The sequence below is a fragment of the Adiantum capillus-veneris genome, chromosome 9, assembly GCF_014529385.1.
Source record: "Adiantum capillus-veneris isolate H3 chromosome 9, ASM1452938v2, whole genome shotgun sequence".
Lineage (NCBI taxonomy): Eukaryota > Viridiplantae > Streptophyta > Polypodiopsida > Polypodiales > Pteridaceae > Adiantum > Adiantum capillus-veneris.
This window is the reverse complement of record NC_140939.1, coordinates 66,640,474-66,660,378: the sequence shown is the minus strand read 5'-3', so window position 1 is coordinate 66,660,378 and position 19,905 is coordinate 66,640,474. Positions and strand designations below refer to the sequence as shown.

Below are 19,905 nucleotides of genomic sequence, written 5' to 3'. Positions count from 1 at the left end.
CATACAAGAGTCTATATCCATCAACATCATACTTGGGTAATCCCTCAACGTCCAAGACCCTTGCCCATATTAGCTATTTAACTTCCCATTTCTAAGTTTGTGTACTCGTTCTCTTTATTGGTTGCCTAGAAGTTCCATTTGGATCCTCCTCTATAATGATAATCCTTGAAAGCACTTTATGACTTGTTTTGTCATCACTGTCGGCATACCCTTTGTATCTATCCCTACAATCATCATGTTCTCTGTGAGTCCTTTGATTATTATCCCTGTCGCTAACGATCCCTTCTATTTCAGCTTCTCTGTCATGGTCTCTTTGTCTTTCATACCTTCTCTCATGTTGATCATGTCTACCATAGTCTCCATCATCATGTCGATCATGTCTATTGCAATCTCCATCATTATCTCTTCCACGACTTCATTGTATCTATCCCTACAAGCATCATTCTTTCTGTGAGTCCTTCACTCATTATCCATGAGCTGGCTATGATCCCTTATATATTCATCCTCTTTGTCATGGTCCTATGCTGTCCTGCTCTATGAATCCTTTGAGAATTATCCTAGAGTTCATACCGCCTTGTTGTTAAATCATAGCGTGCTTTGCAGGTGTTAAATAATAGCATGTTGCATCATGATTGGTAACGTTTTCCTTACTAGTCCAGCTATGAGATAATTGAGCGGATGACGGTGTGAGAACAGATAATCTAGTGAACATGGTGGCGACAGGGATATAAGTTGTGATGGTGATGAAATGCTATGCCAAAAAGTAGGTGGTAGGGTGGCCTCACATAATGGCACTCAAGGAGCAGCCCAAGTGGGCACAAGGCAGACAACAAAGATGGCTTTCGCATTTGCAGTCGTAATGCTAATGGATGGTTAAGGTGAGATGGGATGGGTGGTGTAGTGGATGAGGACGCAGGCTCCAAATGAGGATGGCATTAGCCAACCGAGGAAGGAAAAGGTTGGCGAGTGTAGGTTGAGCCCGCCGGACAGAGACATAACATCAACATTTGAGGAGCTTGTCACAAAGCGGTTCATGATGGGGTTCACGATACAACGAGTCGACGAGGTAGTTTGTGATGTGAAGAAGGGCTTGGGCGAGTGAACACTAGGAGGTTCGATGGCCTAACTCACGGATCGGCTCTGGGTGATTAGATCCCTCTTGCTTAGCTATTTGGTCACATCAGAGCTTGTTGACCTTGCTTTTTGTTTCGCAGATCTTGCAATCAAAGTACTCCAAGAGACAACATTGTGGGAAGAGTAGGTCACTTTGTTGGAAAGATTCCCTCATGCGGAAACAATAGAGAGCTTTTTGGCCTTGCCCCCCTTTGCCTACGTCATCCATCACATAGGAGCCCTTGACCGAATGCAAACATGCATGGTTTCATTTTGGTGAAGGGCCCTGCCCTTTACCTTGTTAACTTTGTTTTCCACCATTACAATTATGTTGTCTTGAAGCTTCCTTTTCTTAACCTTTACGAATACTCCCAAGTTCCTTCAATGCGAAATTCGAATACTTGAGCTCGTTGAATGCAAGCTAGATCGAGCACAAATGGAGGAAGGCAGCTGTGTGATAGAAAGGCTGAGCCGAGCGCGCTTCTCTGGGGTCCCATTCGCTCTTCCAAAACAAGCTCTCCGGAGCACAGAAGGTGACTTGGTAAGTCGCGCTCTTTCTTTGCGACGATCATCTCAACAGGGCCCTTCCTTGACCCAACTGGAATGCGCAGGTTAGAGATGTCCTGCAAATGGTGCAGGGCCACCCCAGCAATTCTTTCGCCTGGGACGAGTCTTCTAGAATCTTTTTATGCAAGAGTGGCCTCCACCTCTCGCACCTTTCAGGGTCAAGCCTCAGGTCGTTGTTGAACCGTTTCATCAATGCCGCCTCAAGTTTGCGACGGATAGACTCCTTTGTTCAAAGAGTCAGAGAGAGCTCCTGCAGTTCTGGACCTTCACATGCTTCTCCCACTTTACAAGCTTTTGCAAGTGCAGTTTCCCTCAAGCTTCAGGTATGCACATTTCATATCTTACTTTTCCTTTTTTTCTTGATCATGTATTTCCCCCTTAGATAAATACTTTGAGCTTCACAGCATCTTCGGAAGGGAGCTGTGGAAAAGGAGATGCTTGCTGTCAGTGGTAGTGCTGGGACATCTATTACTTTGTTGGGGCTTCTCTCAAGTTTATCATGGTAAGTTTCAGCAAGGAGTAATGTTTTGTGTGTAAATTATTGTGCTCAAGGTTCATGTCCTGGGTAGTTTATATGGAGCTCAAGAAATCCTATAAGAGATTCTGTGCAATGTTTTTTTTTTCCATGAAGAGTCTCAACACCATTGACTTTATGGTCCTTCAATGGTTTTATAGGGTTGGACACTTCGTGTTTGGTACATATCCATATATGTACATGTGTGCACACACGCACACTCACACACATGCACATATATGTGTGTGTGTGTGCTGCCCCCTCCTTGCAGCCCGCCTGCCTTGGGCAATCCCCCTTTTTTCCTCCGCCTTGGCCGTTGTGGGTTCCCTTCTCCACTGTGGGAGAATTGTTTCAAATCAAAGTTTCTACCTTGCAAGAGCTTGTGGATCATGCGGTAGTCGGCTACAAGACGATGGTTGCCAAGCTTACTTTCACAAATGAAAGCCTTCATCTAGCAATGCTCCTCTACTATCTATTCTCACTTCCATAGTAACAGGGAATGGCCGTTTTCAGGTCTCCGTTCCCCGTTCCCATTCTAAGTTCCTGTTCCGAATCCCTGTTCCGTGTTTCAAACGTGAGTACTCGTAACAGGGAATGGCATTTTGTGGCAGTTTCCGTTGCGCATTCCCCGTTCCGGTTTCCCGTTCCTGGTAACTATGCTCACTTCTCTTGCATCGTCTAATACTTCTTGTATGCCTAACCGCACAAACCAACAAGCTTTTCAAATTCTAAATTTGAATGCCATGCAATGGGAAGCTTTGATGAAGACCAACAATGCTTTCAATGCTTCTAAGATGGACAATATTTTTCGTGCTTGTCCTTTCTTATGACAATCTACCTTTTCCTCTAATACTCAATCTCCAAACGTGTTAAAGCCTCAATGGGCTTGATTGTTGATATGTTTGGTACTCTTTAAACAATGAATACCGAGAACTTTGCAGACATTGGGGACAAGCGAAAGGAGAAAAAGCTTTGATGTTTCCGTTTTGAACATTTTGCGGCAATTGTTTGCATTGACTATGCCCAACTTGGTGATTCTTTTCGATCATTGGCCCTCTGGACCCAAAGAATGTTTCTCTTCCTAGAGGTAGATTGATGTGGCTGCACATGCTCCAAGGTTGCTCCAAGCAATTAGAGCTCATGGCCTAGCTCATAACACGAATAGCCAAGTGCTGCAACTTAGGCCTATGTGATCCATTGTCTTCCCACCATAATACCACCCCAATCTTGGTGTGATCAAACTGTGCATCTAGAGAACCATAAGAGCCTTTCCTTTGCGGAGAGAGAGAGAGAGAGAGAGAGAGAGAGAGAGAGAGAGAGAGAGAGAGAGAGAGAGAGAGAGAGAGAGAAGAAGAAGAGGATTTTAACATCGTAGAAAACTATCCCAAGAGACCTCAAAGATCCCTCCGATTAGAGTTGAACTCAAGACTTATTATTGAAGAGGGAAATGGCATAACCAATCTACCACACTTGGGTGATAGAAAGGTTATACCGTTTCCTCCTTTGATTAACACATTCACACACACTCGAGAAGAAGAGGATTTTAATGTCGTAGGAAACTATCCCAAGAGACCTCAAAGATCTATCCAACGAGAGTTGAACTCTAAGACTTGTTATTGAAGAGGGAAATGGCATAACCAATCTACCACACTTGGGTGATAGAAAGGTTATACTGTTTTCCTCTTTTGATTAACACATTCACACACCCACACACACATACCCGAGAAGAAGAGGATGTTAACGTGGTAGGAAACTATCCGAAGAGACCTCAAAGATCTATCCGAAGAGAGAGAGAGAGAGAGAGAGAGAGAGAGAGAGAGAGAGAGAGAGAGAGAGAGAGAGAGAGAGAGAGAGAGAGAGAGAGAGAGAGCTGATCCCTAACCTTGCGTTTGAGGTCTTTGTCAGAAAATGGCGGCTCAAGACAATATAAAATGCATTGCCCATCTCCTTGTCACTCTCTTGCTTCTTCCCTTGAAATTCAGGGTCGACCATATAGGCCGCTGCATGGAGGGAAGAGTGTCACATTCCACTTGGAAAAACACAAGGACTTTATTTCTTCGCGGTCAATCATCCACAAGCTCCTCGCTTCTCGATCATTTGAGCCTTTGCTTCATAGACTTTGCATATGCCTGGTTGTATGCCATCAATGATTGGCAATGCCTGGTTGTATGCCATCAATGACTGGCAATAGGTGGACAATGGGTTTTACCATAGCATCAAGCGTCTTCACCTTCTTTGTGAAGTATCCTATAACCTAGGGGCATGCGCACACTATGAGGTGGCTAGGGGTCGTGGCCAACTGTAGGAACGACCCCTAATTATTGTTTAGGGTTGGCAAAAGATGGTGAGGATTTGCCATGCACGGGGGCGGCGACGAGCCACGAGAAAGGGAGCGGAGGTGCCATGTGCGTGTGTGTGGGTTGAGCCTTGCTTCCTGTTTCGCAATACTCTACACTGGTATCATAGCCAGTTGTTGAGTGTGCCATAGCTGACAATAGCCAACTCGTAATGCTACGCCATAGTTGCCAATGACCATTGCTTTGCTAGCTCCACCTCGATGCTATACTGCATAGATGACAGCTTGTGAAACATATCGACTCCAACTCGTCGATAAGCCCAAGCTACATTCACCATAGTTGTTGATATTTTTCAGCAATTGTAGCGCTTGTGTGTGTGTTTCACACCGGGTCGACCTTGCAACCCTGGCCTTTACACAAAGCCTTTTGTCATAAGCTAAGCCATCACAATCAATTGCTCAAGCACTCCCTACTAGTTGCTACGAAGCGGCCTGACGTTTTTCTTTCAATCAAATGCATAATAATCAAAGGACATGTTTTGAATCTCGATGGCAAAGAGTTGTCAGGTGCAACAGGATTGAAATGGTGAAGATCTAGGTTTTACACTTCCACAAATCCTTTCCTTTCTTTTCTTGCGTTAATGATTCCCTTTTGCTTGAATGATTGTTCCTTTTACCTTTCCCTGAAGAGAAGGAATGGGAAAGTGCGGTAGAGATGTGTAGAGGGAGAGAAGAAGAATGACACCCGATGGGGTCCCAACCAACCCTCTCAAGGGCCCCCCACACCATTGCCGATGTGGTATTTGCTTTTGATTGCGTAAATGGAATGTATACACATGCAATACCTCAAGTGCAGACTCTTACGACTCGAATGATGACCGTCGCCGCGGTAACTCTCAAGACGAGGCACCTCCGGGGCTGATTTGATGCACCTTTGGATCCTTGTCGATGTGGGATTGCGGATGGCCACCAAGGGGTAGATTTGGGGCTGAATTGCACTCCCGATGTGAGAGGAATGAAGGGCTGCAAAAACGCAGATCTGAAGCGTAAAATGTAGTAGATCTCTTGCTTAAAGCAAGGCTGAAAACTTAGATCTCGACGATGTCGATGATGGACAGCAATGTGAGCACTTGATGAGGGCGAGGAGATGGCCGAGGTGAGGCTTGATGGGCTGCCGAAGTACCGGACCACAACGGGAAGACTTGTGAGGCCGGATCTGAGCCGGTTCCGTGAGGGAGATGGGCTGAAATCTGAAAATGTTGAGAAATGATGGCGCTAGGGCTGAAATCTACTAATGCTGGCTTGTTATTGCCAAAAATGCCAGGGCTGATCTGGATCTCCAAATATGCTAGGGCTAATGGGAGCAAAACTCTGGGCTGAGATGCTTTTGCGTCTAGTGCTAGGAATTTGATGATAACTGATGGGCTGCCAGGCTTCCTTTATAGGCAAGGGTTTTGGCTTATAAATTTACTAAGGCTTAGGTAGGGCAAACTGTCCACCAGACCCAACAAAATAAATCATAAAATGATTTAATAAATTGGACCATGGTGCAGTTTTTGGGTGAAATTGTCGCTATCAGGTGCAGCGAAAGAGCTTAAGGATTTAGCTCGGATCTAGTACTCCGCACAAACACAAGGTTACTTTACTTCACTTGAAATGAGAAATTGAACTGAACACAATGAAGGAGAGAGAGCCAGAGAGAGAAATGAGAGACGACATGGCATGTCGGGTCCCAACCACCCTCAAGGGCCCCCTTTTTTGTTGCCAGAGCAAGTCCTTGCTTTATTGACTTGCACAATGTTGTTACAATGATCCTAGATGCTGAGATGTTGATGGGTACTTGCTAGAGATGCTTGGTACCGTTGAGATACTAATGGGTACTTGCTGTAGATACGTGGTGCTGCGAGGCTAAGGATCGGTTGCTGAAAACGCTAGGGAAATTTGATAGCTGATTGGTGATAAGGGCTGAAATCTGCTATGGCTGAAAAACGCTGATGGGGGATTTGGTGCTTGAGGCTGAAATGATAGTGCTGGCTGAGGCTGAGAAACACTAATGGGTTGTGGGTACTTGTACTGCAGGTGTTATTGGTGCTGGTATTGCTCCTTGCTTCTTGCTTTCTGAGGAGAAACCCCAGGTCACATATATATCAAGGAAAAGTTGGGTCGAGCAGCATAAATTGTTAGGTGCAGCGGAATGATTGTTTGCGCTTGCTCAAGATGAGTGCTCCGAACTGTGCTCAAGGTTCCTTTTGTTCTTATGGAAGGTAGAGCCTTCCGTTCTTAATGAGAGAATGCTACGATCACAAACAAAGTGAATGGACACAATGCGTGCAAGTGTATGAGATTGAGAGCTAGAGAGAGAAGAGAGATACGACACCAGAGACGTTGTAAACCCCTCCTCCGAAGGCCCCACTCTCGTCGGCGAGAGTGGTCTACTTATGATTGCACAAAGTGGTACAATGCGGATGCAATGGACTGATGCAACTTGGGACTATGCCGATGACGACGACGGGGATGACGACGACGACTTTAGGGCTGAAATCTGCGGTCTTCTATCTGCTGTCCATAAACACGCTATGGCTGAAAATCTGGGACTGTTTTCGGTGGCTGAAAATGACTGTTTTGGCTGCGTTTTTGAGGGCTGAAAATGACGATACTTTGCAAGGTCTAGGGCTGAATCTGCTGCTTTTCATGCATGCTGAAAACGCTGAACCAACTGCTGCAAATGAGGCTGAAATTGGAGACGTTGGCAGATTTGGTAGCGCTAGCAAAAACGCTAGGAGTCTAGGGAGGTTGGTGATGTCTGCAAAGTTGAAAGTTGAAAAACTCCAAGGCTGGGGGAGGTACTGTTGGAGACCAAAAACGCTAGCTGCAGGGAGAGGGAAACGCCAAGGTTGGGGGGTTATTGCGGGTTCTTGCTGAGAAGATGCCTGTTGAGCGGGGAGCTCCTTTTGCCTCTTTTGCCATTTAGTGCTAACATGGGTTTGCTTATATACAAACTTACTCAATTTGCCCTACCTACTTTGCAACAAAAGTCACTTAAAAATAATAAGTGAAAAATGTCAAAAATAGGTAAAATAGGCTAAATGCACTGGAAAATTCCCCTAACTGATTCTAATGGATTCTGATGGGAATTCCGATGATCATGCTGTGTGCAACCAGAGGATATGCATCTATACCAAGTGACTGGGCATGCACGGTCTACGAATAGACTCACAAAAGTGCCAGATCACTTCTAATCTAGATTGACTGGACTGACTGAACCCTGATCATGCTGTAGCTTGTCCACGGACACACAGGGTTGGATGTGTCACGTGACATAAATCTAGCCCTCACAACCTTGAGAATAAAATGCTGAAAATGTCACTTATTGCTAATGAGGCTTAAGGGACTATTCACATGCTTGAATGCTTAAATGAATGTACTGTGCAAGAGAGGGTATCCAACTGTGACTATGACCTGCCTGGACATGCATGTCCTGCTAGAGGTTCACAAGGGTGCCAGGCTAGATTCTAAGCTAAACTAAGACTGACGCTAGACTATAGTAGAAGCTTGTCCACGTGGTGCAAGTGCAATGTGCACGTGACAATCGCACATCTGTCCGCCCAGGAATCCGATCAATGTGGGGAATGGCTTGTTGGATTTCTCTAACCTAAAACTATATGCGCGTCATGTTAGATGCCCACCGTAGTGTAATAGCATTTGTTAAAATGTGTGTACAAACCATTTATGCAAGAGGGTTCCAAAACTGGAAAACCTAATCTAATGGACTCGTCCGAACATGCAGGTCCTGCGAACAGGCTCACAAAATCGTTGATACTAATTCTCCTAGTCTAGACACCCCTATCTAGGAAGAAGGGGAAAGCTGGCTCTGGAAGTCGACGAAGCATGTCCACGTGGCACACAGAGCCATGTGCATGTGACAAGAGTGTGCCTGCTTACTCACTCTGAAGGCACACCTGGTTGCAACAAATTAGACAAGTAGTACACAGCCAAGTGTAATTGAATAGGGAGAAGTCTTCTAGCGAAGGGATGTAATTATCCGAGGCAAGAGCAAAGTTCAAACCTCACCCACCTATACGAGATTGGCAATTTTGGGGCAGTTTATGCAATTGTCGGGAGATCTTGGCCGTCACTGACACACCCTTCATTAGAGTTGTTTTTGACACACTTCAAAAGTATTCTGTACATTTGTGCATAACTTTCCTATCTTTTTCAAAGACTTTAAAGTAGTTTTGCTTTAAAAACTTACAGAATGGAAAAGGACCAAAATCAAAAAACATATGAGATCGACACTAATCAAGACTTAAATATGTATGGATTGAGGACATGGGGGGAGAGTGAAATGTGCCGTCGTGTGAGCAAAACATAGAATTACAATTATAGACCTTTTTGGCTGCTCTAGATGGTCTCAAATATCAAATGACCAAGTTGACTGAGTCACCTGATCCGAAAATACCCTCGGGCCTTCACCTCCAGGGAGGATGGAACCTCGTATAAAGACATTGCTATATCTTCTCTTGATACCCAATCAAGACCTAAAGACAACCTTGTCCTCAAAGACATGAAACAAAGATGCTATCTATACCTTCCTCCAGAAATGGCAAGACTTACGTAGATTAAAAAATACACCACCTGAGTATCAACCGCTTGAGGCGAGTCTGTCATTGGGGCTAAAAGCCTATAAATGGTGGATGAGTCTTAAGGCATCGGAAAAGATTCAACGGGAATTGGGCTCAATTTGAGAGCATTTTTGTGAAAGAATTTCTCCCTGAAAAAGAACGAGAAAGAAATGGGGAGGATTGGGACAAAGCTATACAACGGGGTAGGCCTTTGGTTACTTACATTGCAGAGTACATAGAAATAATCCTTAGGCTACAGAGGATAGACGACTTTCACAAAACAAGAGGGCTTATACGGGGGTTAGATAGACATTTCAAGTGAGAGGTAAAAAGAAGTGCATGAAAAACTTTCGAAGAAGCAATCAAATTTGCACAAATTTATGAAGATAATACTCGTTGGACAACTTCTAATCCCACTTAGACTGAGTCCAAGTACATAGATACGGGCCTCGGTGTCACGTGCACATCTAACCCTATGTGTACGTGAACAAGGTACTTCATGACTAGGGTTCAATTCAGTTCAACTAGCCTAGCTTAAGAAGTGTTCTGGCACTTCTGTGAGTGTTCGCAGACCGTGCATGTCCAGACACTTAGAGTAGATGCATATCCTCTGGTTGCACAGCATGATCATCAGCATTACCATCAGATTCTATCAGAAGCATTTTACAGTGCAGAAAACCTATTTTCCCTATTTTAGCCATTTTTCACTTATTACTTTTAAGTGACTTTGTTGGGAAATTGGGTAGGGCAAATTGGCCAAGGATCTATATAAGAAAAGATGTCGCTAGCACTTTCTGGCAGAAGAGGCAGTAGGAACCGCATGTTCAACAGGCGCCTTCTCAGCAAGACCCTCCCCAGCATGATCACCTAGCGTTTTCAGCCAAAGAACAAGCCTAGCGTTTCTTCGAGTGCAGATTCAGCCCAGCGTTTTGCATTTGCAGCAGCTGACGACATCAGATCATAGATCAACCCTAGCGCTAGCAGAACAACAGAATCAGCCCTAGCATTTTGGGAAGCGGCAGAACCCTTAGCATTTTTGCAGATTCCCGGCGGTAGAACATCCCTTGCATCAGCGTTTTGCATTTGCAGCAGTCAGAGTCCGCACCGCAAGTCCCAAACCTCGCAGATCTCACCTTCTTGCAGCAGATCCTCGCCGCACGGTCGGATCCACCGAAGTTTGCAGATTCAGCCCAGAAAACTCAGATTTCAACATCTGCGTATTCAGCGTGTCGTCGTCACCATGCCATCATCGCCGTCATCATCGACATAGAGTCAGAATTCAGCAGATAAAGATTTGCAAATTTCAGCCATTAGCGTTTTCAGATTTCAGCCGTCTCGTCGTCGTCGACATCGTCGGCAAGTCCATTGCGTTGTAGAGATTTGTGCAATCAATAGTAGACCGCTCTCACCATAGAGAGGGGCCTTCGGAGGAGGGTTTGACAACTTGTCTGCTGTCGTATTCTTCTCTCTCTATCTCTTAGTCTCAGTACTTTCATGCACAAAGTTCACCCACTTTGTTTGTGATCATTTACACTCTCTCACCAAACGAGCGGAAGGCTCTCCCTTCCGTAAGTAAAGGGAATCCTCGAGCACAGTTCGGAGCACTCATCTTGAGCAAAGTTCAACATTCACTTCCTTTGCACCTTACATTGGTATCAGAGCTTTGGGAGTGTTCTGTGTCACTCAAGGAAAGAATCACAATAATTTTCTTTGCTTGTTGTGGTCGCACGTAACCCAAGTCCTCTTGGGCGTGTCAATTCCTAATCGTGTTTTTGAAGAGTGACAGGAAACCCAACCTCCCCCTGTGCCTCTTTTCGCTCATTGAGAGCGGACCGTGCACTTAGCGGCTGACCAATCGACGTGAGCTTGGAAAAAGCAACCTTGGTGTGAGCGCAAGGCCGCCAAGGGGTGTGCCCGCGGAAAAGAGTAGAGCTCGGGTAAGAGAAGATCCTTCTCTAACACAGATTGCAAGCGAAAGAAGAACCTCAAGAACCTCAAGACTCCAGAACCTTAAGACTCAAGGACCCAAGAATCCAAGACCCACACGAACCCAAGTTCCTCGTGAACTTAAGAACCCAAGACTTCAGTGTATGGTCATTACCCTAAGCGGCATGGATACTTTGCATGGAGGTGATGAGCATGGCAGTGGCGAAGAAGAGTTTTCCCCACCAGGAGGTTTTTCTGACTCTCCCCCTTCCCCATCTACGCCAAGGATTGCACCAAATCCTATGGAGGCTTTGGTCAAGTCAATGATGGACATGATGTTAAACCAAGAAGCGCAACGCGTTACCTTGGATCGCGAAGCGCCCTTGGCGGCGGGGGAACGAAAAGAAAGAAAAGCAGAAAGAAACGCAGCTATTGAGCGTGAGCGAGAGCAAGCGCGCTTGGCGGCCGAAGAACGAAAGGAGGCGGCCGAAGAAAGTCGAGCGGCCTTGGAGGCAGAGCGTGAGGCGCAGAGAGACCTGTGCTTGCACGAGTTGGTTAGACAGGTTCTCACCTCGAAACCCAAGCCGACCAAAGATGTTGGTGGTGCATCAAGTGGCGCAAGCCGAGATTCGGACTCCAACAACCCGTCATCGAGAACTTGACTTTCAGTAAGTATGACGGTAAGATGGATGCTAGTGTTATTCATTCTTGGTTGCATCAATTTAATGCTTATTTTGCGACAACTAAGAAGACAGGGATTAGCAGGCAGTCATGTACCTTGCTGGTGATGCCATTAATTGGTACCACACATGGCAAGAGGCACAGTTGGCCGCGCACCTAGAGGCAGCCGATAAGGGCGCGCCCCTTTCCTTCAATTGGGCCGACTGTCAAGACAAGCTCAAGGCGTGGTTTATGCCTCCACAGTACCTAGCACGGTTGAAAGAAGATTGACGCAACCTCAAGCAGAATGGTATGCTAGTCATGTCCTTTTTTAACCGTGTTTGCAGCTGTCACAAGACGGGCACCACGTGTCAATAGAAAAGAAGAGACTGAACAGACTTTTAACACTTCAATAACAACTGAACTGAGAGAGAGACGACACGTGACACGGAGTGGTGGAATTCCACCCCAGAGAGTATTGGCCCCAAACCTTGGCGCCCCTTTCGGTATTTCTTTATATTCAATCAGCACAGTACAAGCCGGTACTCCAGACTTTGCACCTTTGCCAGGAAGCATGCCAGAGAATGAGCCGTAACCTCATATTTAAAGGCCCTAGGCCCCAAAAGCAGTTTATAGTAAAAAGCCTTCAAACTCAAAAGCATCTGGTCCAAAAGCAAAGGCAAAAAGCTTTTACGGAAATCCGTACAATTGCCACGTCATCAACCAGCGCAAAACGCGGAAATGCGTACTGCTTGCCACATCATATCATGCGAGCGCAATTTTTGGAAATCTGCCACGTCATCAATTTTTTTGCCTGTGTGTGTGGGTCCTGCTTTATTTTAATTCTTTATGTTACTTGGGGCCCCATCGGACAGGGTCCCCATAAGTTGATAGGACTTGTTCTTCTGTTACTTGTTCTTCTTAGGGTTTAGGCCCCTCGACCGCCATCTGCAAGTTGGCTCCCTTCTTCAGGGCTTTGACACGTGAGCAGTTTGTTACAGCAGCTTGGCACCCAAGTATGCAAATCTGATGATGAGCGCAAAGAGGCCTTCCTTTTTGGGTTGAACGAATATATTAAGTTTAATGTAGAAGTCTTCGACCTCGTGGATCTCAACAAGGCGGTAGCCATTGCTCCCTCCCAAGAGATGAAGCACAATAAGGGAAAGCCTAAGGAAAACAAGACCTCTTCAAGTACCACTCAGACTTCTCTGACCCCGCAGAGCGGTAAGAACGGTAAGAATGGTAACTCTTCTAACCAATCTTCCTCTAGTCTCTCAAAAAAGAACCTAAGGGTAAGGCTAACACAATTGCTAAACCTAAGCTCACTTCAGATGAAAAGACAGAAAAAGGAATTGTAGGAGGATACATCACGTCGGAAGAACAACGTATTTATTCTAAGGAAGGTCGATGTTATCATTGTCACATCAAGGGTCACATAAAAAGAACATGTCCTAAGCTTGAATCTAATGAATCTAAAGAACCCACAGAACCCACTTCCTCTGTCAATGCAATAAATGAGAATACGAGTGTGACCCAAGTTTCTCATGATCATCCCATTGATGAGTCTCTCATTAAGTGTTTTGGTCATGTGAAGGGTCAACATTTTGTCATATTGTTTGACCCAGGCAGTATGCATGATGTGATTAGTGACTCTCTTGTCGAAAGAGCCCGCTTGGAGGTTAGCAAGACATCTCCTTTCGAGGTGTCTGGCTTCGCTCCCAGTATGGACTCTCTCATCACGCAAGAGTGCTTTGATGTTTTGTTTGGTGTTCAACAATTGTCCTTGCGTAAGAAATTTGTAGTATCTCCTCTCTCAGGGTGTGATATGCTTTTAGGCATTCGATGGTTTCGTGAGCATAACCCTCTCATTGATTGGGCAACTAATACGTTCACTTTCAATGCTAAAAGTGACTCTCCCATTGTCATTCGTGGGGAGCAAGTTGTTCATTCTTCATCTCTCATTTCTAATGTGCAGGCGAAGATTGAAAAGAATCAGGAGAAGGAGACTCTCTCAGTCTTGTCTTCTCCAAAGCACGACACACATGGTTTGTATGATCAAGATGTGATTATTCACGAGCATGATGATTTGCAGGATAATGATGTGATTGTTCACAAGGATGATGGTTTAGTTGATACTTTGTCTAGTGAAGCTAACCTCATTGCAGATTCGATCAACACGAAGAACCGATCTTGGCTCCATCTGTCACTCTCTTTGTATATCTCCTCATTGGCGTTGTCTCTTTCATCTAAGATCTCTCCCTCTCTGCTGCACTTAGAGGCTATCAACTTCTGCTGCTCTCTCATAGTGCACATTTTGGTGTCGGCCATTTTCATTTGGATAGGCTATCAATCAAGTCTTTGTTTTCGCTTCTATAGTTTATGTTTGCAGTGTTTTTTCTGTTTTAGCAGCATGACACTTCTGTTTGGACTCAATTGCCAACCCTGTAATATATGTTCCTCAGTGGACTTTCCAGTGTTGTTAGGAGATATTGTTTATGTAAAGACTAAAGCAGCTGTTTTATGAACATCACACAAGATTTCAAAGGACCCATAGTATTCTCTATTTCATTGCATTCTTGTACAACTGTACGCATGAGCCTCTTGAGTGTTTGCTTACCGGGTGTCAATAGGCAGGGTTTGTGCAGGTTCAGAGTTCTTGGAACAGATTGTCAATGAAGGGGTCCCACATGCAAAGATTCTGCATGAAAAAGCATTATCAGCAGCAGAATTGGGGGCTCAATTACTTTCATTCCTCCATGACAAGATGTCTGAATATTGTTTGCTGCAAGATGGAGAAGTGAGAGTGATTCATGGTTTAATTAAGCTGCAATATGCTCATACTCGATCAATATCAACAGCTTAGAATTGCTGCTTATCCTTATTGCAGGAAGAAGCTTATGGTACTCTGCTCATGCTCTTTGCTGGCACCTTACAACCTTTGACAGATGCGTTAAATTCTTGGTTGCATGAGGGATTTTTGGATGATCCTTTCGGTGAGGTACAGTCTTATTTTGTTGTATTGATGAAGGATGTCTTCAAGGTCTAGTATTTTTAGACTAATTGCACTTTTTGACCTTCAGCTATTTTTTAATGCGAACAAGTCTGTGGCAATTGAAGATGCAGCATTTTGGCAAAATGGTTTTCATTTGCGCTATTTCAAGCCTCAGAAAAGCATTGGTTTTGATGAGTCACAAGATCCAGAACACCTCTCAGCTTCAGACATGTATTTGCAAAGCAAGGAGGGTCTGAACATGCAACAGAAGTCATCTTACACGCGAACTGTGAAGTCTACAGATCTGAACAGCTACTCAGACAAGCTTGCCTGCCCCAATTTTCTTCAGCATGTGGCCAAATCAATACTGTCTGCAGGCAAGTCACTTCAGCTCCTACAGCATGTCCATAGTGAGACTGCTGGTGAGTTTAGCAGCAGTGATTTGGCACTGAAGACGTCTTCCTTGTTACCTTCCTTGAAGGGCCTTGGTTCTTCGTATTGTTTATCAGATAATGAGAGAATGGAATCAATGAAAGAGGTTAGTATTCCTAGTGCTGGCTCACAAGGTTTCGATGAAGCCTCTTACTTCAAAAATTCATGGAATCAGTGGAGGATGCAGACAGCTAAGAGTGCAGAAAAATCATTATCATTGCTAGTGAGACCTGAAATGACTGCTTCACTCGAGAATAATGAAATTTCTGGGACTGTTTCTGCCTCATGTGTGTCAGATAGACACATTGTCCCTTCTTTGGTATCTGAAAGTGCTCGAAATAGCTTCTCTTTAAGCCAATCTGTCGCCCTACCTCCTCTTGATGACGACGACATCTATGAGGCTATATTTGTAGCCTCTGACGTTGATGATTCACTGAAAGAACGTGCTTGCACTGTGGTGGTTCACTCAACAGATGCAGTCAATAGCAAAATGGTCAAAGGCGATTTGTTGGTAGGCACCGACTATGGTACTGGTTTTGGCTGTGGAAGTCTGCTTGTACATCATGCAAAGATCGACACAACTGCAATGGGGCAACTCTTTCCTGCTTCAACCATGCTGCCATCTTCAAATGTAAGGCAACTAAGCCTTGATTGTTAAGTACTTTTTATTTTATCCTGCTTTGGATAAAATACTATAGAACTTTGTACCTACTCTGTAGGAAGGGTGGAGCTTTTTCGGGTTGCATCCAATGCAGTTAAAAAATAGATTTGCAGAGAAGATATTCCATTGTCTCGAAAAGGCTGAGCTTAAAGTGACACCGTTGCCCCAGATGCTGGTTCAAGAGTGTTTAATTAAACCCATTCAAAAACAGGTAATGTTAATGTTGCCAATCCTTTTATCTGATACTGCTTTAGCCTGCTTTTTCTTGGCAAATTTGACCGCTGTCTAAGAGCAAGAAACAGAGAAATCCAGAAAGCTCATGATCTGAAGCTGAAATATGCATCTCTAATTTTGATACTGAAAGCTTCAAATTCAGCAGCATAAATGGCATACTTGCTTAGTATTTTCAGCATGCCTATTTCTTGTAGCTTATTCAAACTGTTGATGATAACCACTTTTAAGATTGATTCTATTGAAATATATAGGATTCTCTAACTTATCAAGTATATCATTGATCCTAGGTATTGGAAACCTATTCTTGATGTTGATCTTATTGAGTGCCTTGTAGTCTATACTCATTCGGCAAGAACCATCTTTCTTTTGCACAAGTAGCACTGGTGAACAAAAAAGTGAAGAACTATGCTGGATAAAGTCCTTTTCTGTTAGGTCATTGACTTGGCTCATGATTTCTTTCTGTTGAGCTCTACTCTCTTTGTAAGGTGGTCGGTGCGGAGGGGTACTCCCTGGTATCAACTCAATAGTGTGCTCCTTTGGTCGCTCTGGGGGTAACTCGTTAGGTAAGCCCTTTGAGAAACAGTCGGCATGAGTCTAAAGGTAACTGAGATGCTCTGACTCAAATTTGAATCCTCGGATTCACTTATAGGTTTGACAAAGATCAAGTAAGCAAAAAGATTCAAGCTCATTAGTTTTGAAATGGCCAAAACCGATACAATCGGGATTGACTCGCCCATAAGTTGAACATCTGTGAAAATATCTTTGCCATGTCTATTCTTTAACTGGAGTTTCCTAGCCCTAGAATCAACGAACACACTATTCTTATGGTGCCAAGGCATCCCCAAGAGCACATCACACCCCTCAAGTGGCATGATGTGGAAGTTCTCATGTCCTATGTAACCCTCACAATGCAGGCAAAGTTGCCAATGATAGCCTTTATTGCAACTTCATGCCTTGGTGCGGCCAAGGCTTTCTGATCTTGTATCTTACCCCATGCTCTTGAGAGTTCAGCCCTCTCATCCTCGTGGTCCTTGGGTGCCCCCATGAAATCTGCTACCAGTCCTACTTTCATTTTTCCTTTGTTCACAGCTCGTTCCTCTGCCACCGTTTGTTTGTTTCATTGTCACCTTCGTATAGTAATCAAATTTGTGTATTGGAATTTTTAAGCAAAGATATGGTAATCATTCATCCAATTTCTGTTGCTACAGGTTGAAAGTGTTGGCAAGCAAGTGCTGAATAAGCTTATGAATGAATGGAGACTAATGGAGGAATTGTCTATCTTGCGTGCAGTTTATCTGATTGGTTCAGGTATTTGTGAGTGTCTCCTGCAGAAAGAGCATCCACAGTTTACATAAGAAATTTCTAAATGCCTGATAGTTCTTTTGAGATCCATTTCTTCTTTTTTTATTCCACCAGGTGACCTTTTGCAGCAATTTTCTTCTGTACTGTTCAATAAATTGGACCGTGGAGAGCCTTGGGATGACTTTTATGAGCTCAACACGATGCTGCAGGTTAAGATGTGATCATATATTGTTGTTTGGTGGTTGTACTTTGGTTTATGAAAGTACCATAACTTTTGAATTTTCATTCCCAGGAGTCGGTCCGCAGTTCTGCAGATGGTGTACTTCTACCTGCCCTTGATGCATTGGTTGTCACTGTACAGAATAAACCTTCCATTGGAACTGACACAGGATCAGGACCAGTACCTCTTCACATTCCTGGCCGCAACCTCACTTTTGGGATTGATATTTTAGACAGCTTGTCGTTCGTTTACAAGGCAAGGTTATTTCAATTGGTACTTTAAAGTGTAAATGTAGGCTTGCTGTAGTTTGACCTGCAAAGCGTATAAAATGAACCCTTGGCAAATAAGCATTGATAGCTTTTCCCCTTGCTCAAAGCAGCAAAGGCATCTGCCATTTGTGTCTTCATGAAGGGTATTATCAATGTGTCATGAAAGCTACTCCGCACATGACCATACTGACTGTCTGGCACACCTAACCTCACTTGAGCTATTGTCTGCTCTTAACAAAGAGGATAGATATAGAGAGAATTCTTTAGAATCTCTTCAAGTTTGATACATTTCACCCAAACTCCGCGCACTCGGAGTAAAAATGCTCCCTTATTCACCTTGTCACTCCTGGCGGCCTGAAATGCATTCAAGCTCCTCCCCCTTGCCTTGTCCTTCCCATTGGTGCTGCTGCAATTTGCAGCCTGTAGCCCGCTAGCTCTGTAAAAGCCTTTTTGGTGCAGCCCAGTGCAACAAAACGCAGGCAATCAAAACCCAAAGAACATATAGGTGAACAAAAAAGCAACTGGGGGTGGAAAAGGGGCCCGTGGGCCCGCGCGGACTACAGGCAACATGGTCCCGAGTTAATTTGTGAAAAAGCTCCTTGCAGTCCAGACATGGAGTCAGATCAACACTCTCATAGACCTCTTTTTTTTTTCCGAGAAAAAGATCCTCCTATTAGTTAATGAAACTGCCCATAAAGCTACAACCACCTCTTCGAGAGAGGGCTACAACAACCATGATGGGGAGACTCTCCCAATGAAAAAAGACCATATGTACAATGAGGCTAAATCAAGAAATGGGAGGAGGGAAAAGCCACACAGGTGGACGGTAGTGCCATCTGAGTACACCCTGGACCATGGTGAAAAAAGGTCCAGGACGCCAGAGTCGAAGGAACGCCTCTCTGCGCTTCCGCATGCGGTCGGAGCTGCCCTGGAGTCTCTTGAGCTGTCTTCTGAGAGTGTGGATCAGTTCTAGCCAAAGATCGCGAACAGTCTCTGCTGGTGGTACAGGGCGAGCCTCAAAGATGCGGAAGCAACGGGCCCGCCATATGAACTAGAGTGTCAGGCCACTGATGAGCTCCCAGCACTCCTCTCTCTCATTGCACCACTCTCTCTCATTGCACCACTCCTGGGAGTAAGCTCTGTGGCAGGCTGGAGTGTAGGTCGCCCCCCTTGCTTCACTATCATCCTGCTGGTGAAAGATAGCTCAAACTGAAGTGCCGGGCCCGTGAGAGTGGACCAAGCCATTGCCCCCCAAGTGGATTGCCGAGCCGTGGAATGAGCAGGCATCAGCCGAAGAACACGAATGCCACACCTGCTGTGCCAAAGGACAGTCCCAAAGACAGTGACGCTGACTCTCCACAAGGTGGTCACAAGTTGCACATGCGACCGAGAGACCACTATGCACAAGCCAACTCCCAACTGTTGTAGCTCTGTGTGCGACCAGCCACTGAAACAAAGTCCACTGAAACAAAGTGACTCGCCTCGGCTGTCTGGAGTCCCACAACCTTTACAAAAAGCTGCCAAGAACTCAGCTGTGAGACCCTCCTCCTGCCAATGAGGTGCTGTAGCAGGGCGAGCCTCTCTCTGTGCTGCCAGTATGTGACGTCCCAATCGAACAGTGTACTGAAAGAAGGGGACACCTGGGTGGTCTGCAGAAGAGAAAGGGTCCCTCGAAAGCCACTCTCCAGGGTCCCACTGTACTCGTGCTAGTGGACAACACTCCCAGGCCCACAGCCTCCAATGTCCAGTCTCAAGAGCTGCTGGGTCAGGATCGATGACACAAGTCCTCTCATAGATGCCCACCACTCAGATCCTTTGAAAACAGCACTCTGCCACCTGCGGGGCCTCTACTGCAACTCGCTGTAAGCATCCCCCACCCTGTAACTCGAAAAACAGGGAGGGAGCAGTCTCTGAGCAAGCTCGAACTGAGATGAGAACCTCCAGTCGCGTGAAGGCTCCCATCCATCTGGCCGCTGCTGGCTCGAGAGGTGTGAGCCACTCAGTTGGTACTGCCTCTGACATGTCCTGGCACATGCTCTGCACCCCTCTCATACCCTGTAGCTGAAAGCCCTACAGCTCCTCTAACAAGCCTGAAAA

At 45.1% G+C, this 19,905-nt stretch overlaps 1 protein-coding gene across 3 annotated transcripts in view; it reads left to right on the top strand.

Annotated features, from left to right (window-relative positions):
* Positions 1-1,462: 1,462 nt before the first annotated feature.
* Positions 1,463-19,905, top strand: part of LOC147450602 (uncharacterized) — a 35,339-nt gene continuing 16,896 nt past the window's right edge. The window contains exons 1-10 of one of the 3 annotated variants that reach the window (XM_086519769.1): positions 1,463-1,654; positions 1,725-2,003; positions 2,085-2,182; positions 14,333-14,495; positions 14,586-14,696; positions 14,779-15,753; positions 15,842-15,994; positions 17,226-17,325; positions 17,434-17,528; positions 17,612-17,794. In XM_086519769.1, coding sequence (XP_086375895.1) covers positions 1,550-1,654; positions 1,725-2,003; positions 2,085-2,182; positions 14,333-14,495; positions 14,586-14,696; positions 14,779-15,753; positions 15,842-15,994; positions 17,226-17,325; positions 17,434-17,528; positions 17,612-17,794 — 2,262 coding nt within the window. In that variant the 5' untranslated portion in view covers positions 1,463-1,549. Of the gene's footprint in view, positions 1,655-1,724; positions 2,004-2,084; positions 2,183-14,328; positions 14,496-14,585; positions 14,697-14,778; positions 15,754-15,841; positions 15,995-17,225; positions 17,326-17,433; positions 17,529-17,611; positions 17,795-19,905 lie in introns of those variants that run through there. The other 2 variants (XM_086519771.1, XM_086519770.1) reach the window with 2 other exon arrangements.